Raw genomic sequence first — 6,967 nt, forward strand, 5'->3', positions numbered from 1 at the left:
ATTCAGCTTGACTATGAAGACAGTATATTTAATAAAGCAGCCTGATAGAGTCTCCCTGCTGGATATAAAAATCCCCCGGGCTCAGGGTCCTGCCTTCACTTGACAGGCTAACAGGGACTAGATCAAGGATGCCTGGTGTGCTACCAAGAACTGCTTGGGAAATGGCATAGTGGCAATGGAAGGAGGCCGGCAACAGCCCCCTAGGAATGGCGAGAGCCCTCCCTGCCCAACCAACACAGACATTTAAAGTGAGCAGGTTGATTTCTTTATATAATTAAGAATTCTTGAAGATGGTGAGGGCTCACTTGCTTTCTCAATTCTAGTTTGAGATTTCAATGTATTTCTTAAGACACCCGCCACACTCTCTGGGGTTCTTATTCAAATCAAAGGCAAATTCCTGAGCCACACCTGGAATTCACTGAATCAGCATAACTGGAGAAAGAACCCAGAAACCTACAGTTTCAACACATCCCTAGGCAAGGCTGCTGCAGCATGATGGACGCCTGAGGCTCTCTGTTTTAAAGAGAGGGGTCAGTGCACAGGGCTCCTTTTCACGTCCACTGCACGTTGTTTCCACAGCATTCTGAAGAAACCTCTTGCGTGAACATCCTTTTCAAGAACTCTGAAGCCCCAGGCATGAGCTTACTTTGTTCAGGGAAACCAATGGAGACAGGGCAGAGCGCGTGATAGGTGCTTCCTGTCAACTGATCCATTCATTCAAAAGACGCCAAGTGCAGAGACTCTGGCTGCCTTCCATTGAAGTTTCTCCCCATCTGTGAAGCCGAAGGAGAAACTTTCCGGAATAGTCCCTACCTGTGAAGAGGGCGTGGTAGTGGAGACCCTTCTCCTTGTCCTTGTGGGAGCAGACGTCGAACAAGTAGGCTTTGATAGGCCCGTCAATGAAGTCAGCCGAAAAATCGAAGAGAACCACACCTGTCATGGTGATGCTCACGGCCCAAACCAGCTTCCTCCTTGGGTTAGCGACCAAAGCTAAAACAGAAACAAACATTGGTCTTCTACAGTGTGTCTATAACAACCCATATATTTTTATTTCACTTAAACTGCTGTCAAGCCATCCCTTTTCGGTTGCGTAGTTTTATTTTTACATCTAAAAATGACTTTTTTTTTCATGTTTAAAAAAGTATGCAACTGGATGCCCAGGAAAGACAGATCTATGGACAGGAAGTAAATTGGTGATTGCCTGGTACCTGGTGCCTGGGAGAAAAAAAGGGAGTGACTGCCAGTGGGGAGTGGCTTTCTTTGGGGAGGGACATGAAACTATCCCGTATGGGCATAGGGGTGATGGTTGCTCAATCTCATGACTATTCTAAAAAGCTCTGGGTTATATACTTTGTCTGAATACTCTGGGATTTTAATGACACCTCTTTACATCAAAAAATAATAACGATATGAAATAACCCAAAGAAAATCTCTTAAATCCTAGGTCCAGTAACAGCTTCGATATGGGGCTTCCCTTTTTGCACGTGTAGACATGCAGTTCTACAGAGGGGCCAAACACAGGACTTCTCAGACCCCGGAGAGCCTGACTGCCATCGGAACCACTTTGTCGAAGCACAGATTGCTGGCACCATTTCCCAAGGCTCTGCTGATTGGGCAGGTGTAAGGGGACGAGTATGACAGCCGTAACTCTACAGCCCCTTGATACGCAATTTTGGGCAACCCAGGCAAATGAGATCATGGAATATAAACATGTCTATTCTCAACCAACTCCCTGATCCTTCCATATTTAGAAAGCCACTGTATGCTTTTAGCACTTGAGTAGAGTCCGTTCCACAAGCTCTACTCATCCTTCAGATCTGCCGAGAGCCATACACTGTTGTGTCCTTTGCTTATGGTTTGTTAAGCTAAAGACAGTGTGCAGTATGGAAATGTATTTGAAACATTCCAGTAGAAAGGTAAGTGAAAATGAATCGACCCTCTGTTTCTTACCTCAAATTTCCTAGTTATAACCTACGTTTCCTTATCTATACATCCTTCTAAATCAGTGGTTCACAACCTGTGGGTCGCGACTCCTTTGGGGGGGGGGTCACATATCAGATATCCTGCATATCAGATATTTACAATTCATAACCATAGCAAAATTACAGTTACTGAAATAGCAAGAAATAATTGTATGGTTGCGGTTCACCCCAACATGAGGAAATGTATTTAAGGATCACAGCATTAGGAAGGTTGGGAACCACTGTTATAAATATATACAAATATTGCCTACTTATCTTGTATCATAATCACTTATTCTACTGGCATACATGGTCTAAAACTATGTGCTTCCTCATGATTTCATTTTCAATGTGCTACCAACGAGTACTTAGGAATTGGTAGCTGGTTTCTAACTAGAAACAATGCTTTACACCAATTTTTTTTCTTTTCAGAATTCACAATACAAAGATGTCTTAAGAGCTGGCAGGTCTGTGCTCTGTTCCAATTAAAATGTCATAGACCCAGAATCAACTCATATTTGTATACAGCAGAAGGTGCTTTGTTACAAATGCTCAGAGCTGGACAATTTGACAAAGTATTCTATGAGACACGATATGCTACAAAGTCCTTCAACTGAAAAAAAAAGCAAGAATATTTAGTTTGGACAAATGGATAAACTTTCAATCCATTTGAAAACCTTATAATAATAAAAAACATTGTTGTAATGTTTCTAGAAGTAAAGGCTCCTCAGCCACAGGTTTGGAAATCATTCTACTGTAGAAGGAAGTTTACCCTATGCTAGGAGAGACCACTGATTGTAACCAGTTTCTGGCAGGCACTAAAAAGTATTTTAACTTAATACTTAACTATTCGGCCCGTGCCCACCACTTACCTGATACAACAGCATCTCCATTGAGGTACAGGGCCATCCCCAAGAGCATCATGATGGCCAGTGTCAGAATGTAGGGTCTCCGGCGGCCCCACCTGGCCCTACAGTGATCACTGATGGATCCCACCACAGGCTGCAGAAGGAATCCCAAGATGGGGCTGAGGAGCCACACCATGCTGTACAAACTCTTAGGCAGGCCCACGCTGAGCAGAACCGGAGTCACGTAAGCGGCCTCCACAGCGTAGCAAAACTCTCGGCCAAACATGGCCATGCTGTGCATGATGAGCCTCCCTGTGGATCTCTTGGGTTGCTCCACAGATCCAAACGGGCAGTCCTCCGAGAGGGATTGATAGGTGTGGGTGTCAGTCTGTCCATGGCTGCCACTCATGACCGCAGAGGTAATAACTTTCCTGCGTGCTCCTCAGGTTTGGACTCCAAACCGGCTCTGACATGGAGCCTGTCTGAGCAGAGATGGGCAGGCTGGAGGAGGGGCCGGAATTCTTTCATTCCTCCAAGATCACAAGTTATGATGAGAAGCAAAGGGGGTGCTGGCACTTGGAAGCGTGACAAAGATTAGCTGTTGCGAGCCCTCTGGCTCCTTAGAATGCTGGTGTTTGTCTAAAGTCTCTCTCTCTCTCTCTCTCTCTCTCTCTCTCTCTCTCTCTCTCACACACACACACACACACACACACAATTGTACACATTGATTCCATTTTCAAATCATAAAGGCTCCTAAACAGAAACTAACAAAATGTAAATAAATGTAATAATTTCTATAAACTTCTTTCTATCGAGCTGGATATTCTTTTTCCCTGAATTCACATTTTCTACACACAGCTTAAAAGATAAATTAACTAGACTTAAAATGGTGGGTGGGGGTGTCACCCTTCACCCAACTCATTGTCACCTAAGTCCCTGAACGGTTTTCTCACTGCCCTCAGTACATTTTCAAATGAGATAATTCAGACAGTTTGTTATATCCTTTGTTATTTCCTTAATATATCCTTTGATTAGCCTTGATCTCCAGGACAGAGATCAGGTTGATTTATGGTATCCCCAGCATGTAGCCTGGCACTTCTTAGGTCTCCCAAAATATTTGCTAATAAATACAATGAATTTGGATGAACAGAGTATAATAAGTCCGTTTTGTCCCCTTCACTGCCTACTTTGCTTAGATCTTGGGACTACATTTCCCAGGTTCCTTTGTTCTTTGGCTTCTGGGTATATTTGCCCAACAGCAAGCTTTGGTGAAAAGCTAGGGAGGAAGGGAAAACATGTATAATCCAGTTTTCTTCATACCAAGGTATTTTTGGCACTGACTGTACACCCACCGTGAGTCTACCTTCTAACAGCCACACTGGACTGCTGGATTTCCTTAACTCCCCAAAGCCATTGTTCCATGTGACCCTGGCTCCTTGATTCTGCTCATATTGGGATGGCCTCACTATCTCTGTTCTTTATCGCCAATGTAATCCTCTAATTAAATTTACTGTTTTAAAGACTGACTTCAAGTAGGTCACATTTTCCTTACTGGACCCTAATAAAGATCCTTGGTAGGAAAAGTATCTTAGAAGTCCCTGATCTCCAGAAAAAGGGAAGCACACATCACTAACAGGCTACTAACATTACTTATATACATTTATTCTTTAAATTCACAACCTACCAAAAACAACGTCCCTTTCACTTTGTGTAATCCCCTAAACTCAGAAATCAGCGTCAAAGCCAGCTCCTCTGATTAGCCACAGATCTTAACCAATTTGCATTTATCTTTTCCCTAACCACTCCACTGAACAGATTTTTTTTTCTGAGAACATATGATAACAATAACAATGGTTTTAAAAAGACTTGCTTGGTTTATATCTCTTAGAACAATGCCACTTGTAATGGTCAGTCCATCTTTTTATGTATGTGGGTATTTTTCCTTCATGTCTGCCTGTGCACTACATGCATGCCTGGTAATGATGGAAGCCAAAAGAGAGTGGTGGAGCCTCTTGACTTCAACCCTGTTGAGGGCTGCCATGTGGGTGCCGGTTCCTCTGAGCCATCTCTCCACCCCAGCAATTGCTAATCTTGATTGCCAACAGGACTGAGTTTAGAAGTCCCCAGGAGACTAGTGAAGCATATTTCTGGGTGTGCTGGTGAGGACATTTGCATACGGGATTAGATCATGAGGACTTTCACCTGAATGGTTTAACCCCCTGGTGGACTGATAATATCGATAGCCTCTTGGTAGGCAGTGGAGCTGTGGGAATGGAGCCTCATTGGAGATGTTTGGTTGCTGGTGTAGGAAGGCCTCCTTGGGGGGGGGGGGGGTTACTTCATGCCTTGGCCCCTCCTATTGTCGCTCCATCTGCCCCTGCATACCATAATCCTTGCCTTGCCTTGATGGTCTGAAACTTAGCAAAAGTAAACCTTCTCCGGTATTACCTGTCTCAAGTATTGTGGTCACAATAGTAAGCAAAAGCATCAGAAATTAAGCAAGGTGAAGCCTTTGAGTTGTACATTACATACAACTGCTTGGATGCTTTATAGAAATGCAAATGTGTAGGTATCACCCTTGGCCCACCGTATCAACTTTCTGGGAGCAGGGCTCAGATTCTGTGTTGGCAGATTCCATAAATGGTGTCTTTGAATTAGATAAAAATACTACAGTCATTACCCCAGGCGATCATGGCTTAGTGAACAACTTGTAAGCCATAATAAAAAGTAATTTCTATGCTTGGACACATAAACAGAGTACATTGGGAACAGAGCAAGGGCCCTAACAGAAAGAATGAACAACTTCTGAGCTTTTACAATATGTCAAGTACTTCCAAAGTATTGAATCAGACATCACATGGGAGAGTAAAATTTGAGCACATGACCTTTCTGACATTATAGCTCACATTCACTGTGCAAAACCATCCTAGGGTTGAGAAGGGAGGAAGTTGGACAAAGAAGGCTGCATTTGAGTTAACATGGCTTTGCTGACCAAGCGGCAGGAACAAAAGGTGTATTGTTTGTCCCAGAAAATGATGCAGCGCACGGAAGCAAGAGATACCACAACATGCAGACATTTGAGTTGGTCCAGATGGCTGGAGAGCAGGAGCTGAGGATGGGATTGGTGATCTAGGCAGCTTTTGTTGTTGATTACTGTTATTCCTGCTATTAAGATTCTATTTTACCCCATAGGAGAAAAATGCACTATTGCAAAATTTTGCATGCCTAAAAGGCTAGTCTTGCATCAATTACCAATACGGTGATATGACAGAAATAAGAGGGAAGTGGTGGTATCAGAAGTGGAGACAAATAGACAAACAGCAGTCACCTGTTGGGAGGGAGTTCTGTTGAGGTGGGGGTTGGAGGGGCGAATGAGGGGTAGATATGCTCAAGATACACTGTTTATGCAAATGAAAATTTCAAAGGATAAATACATTTTTTTTTAAGAAAAAGAGCATTTTAAAGGAGTTGGGACGCCATTAAGTGATGGAGGGGGTGTTAAGCCGCTATAGAAATGTGAACTCTAGCACTGAGCAAGGAAAACCACGACGCTCTGACCCAAGACCAAGGCTGACAAAGCCATGAGCATCTTTTGAAGTTGTAATAGAGATGTCCAAAGATGAGGTGCCCACTTTGCTCCTGAAGTTTATCTTAGTCATGGCTCTCACTGAGGGGCAGGTCAGCGTTAGGATGTCTTCTTTGCACTGATTGGTCTCCATGTTGTCTGTGGAATACCTCCTGACTTGCCTGCTTAATTAAAGCTGCTTATTGTGATTTTCGAGAGGATAAGCAGAAGGACTTCTGGGGCAGACAGAGACATGATCAGTTCAGAGGCAGACACTGGTGGGAGGAGCTTAGCAGACTTTCATTGGATACAGGGCAGTTAATTGCCAGGTGATGGAGAAGGCCACCCGGCTACCCCCACACAGCCCAGCATCCAGCACACTGATCTGAAGCAGGGTTTTATGAAGAAAACTTAAGACCATTTGCTAACATCTGAGTTCAAAGACAAGGAGGGAATGAAAAGCCTATTAAGGGGTATGCGTTTTTTTAACAATAGTATCCCAATATTTCAATGCGCCAGAAAATTCTATTTAATGACATTTAAAGGGCTTCCTAGAATGCTTTTACAACTTAAAAACACTGTTCACATCCAGG

At 43.5% G+C, this 6,967-nt stretch overlaps 1 protein-coding gene across 1 annotated transcript in view; it reads right to left on the bottom strand.

Annotated features, from left to right (window-relative positions):
- Slc45a2 (solute carrier family 45 member 2) overlaps positions 1–3,218 on the bottom strand; it is a 32,377-nt gene extending 29,159 nt beyond the window's left edge. The window contains exons 1-2 of the mRNA XM_041631325.1: positions 2,834–3,218; positions 814–990 (exon numbers count right to left, since the gene is read on the bottom strand). Of these exons, the coding sequence (XP_041487259.1) occupies positions 814–990; positions 2,834–3,218 (562 nt within the window). The remainder of the gene's footprint in view (positions 1–813; positions 991–2,833) is intronic.
- Between the last annotated feature and the right edge of the window lie 3,749 nt (positions 3,219–6,967).

This window comes from Microtus oregoni, unplaced genomic scaffold (assembly GCF_018167655.1).
Source record: "Microtus oregoni isolate MIOR12 unplaced genomic scaffold, Mior012 000036F_ref0000092, whole genome shotgun sequence".
Taxonomy (NCBI): Eukaryota; Metazoa; Chordata; class Mammalia; order Rodentia; family Cricetidae; genus Microtus; species Microtus oregoni.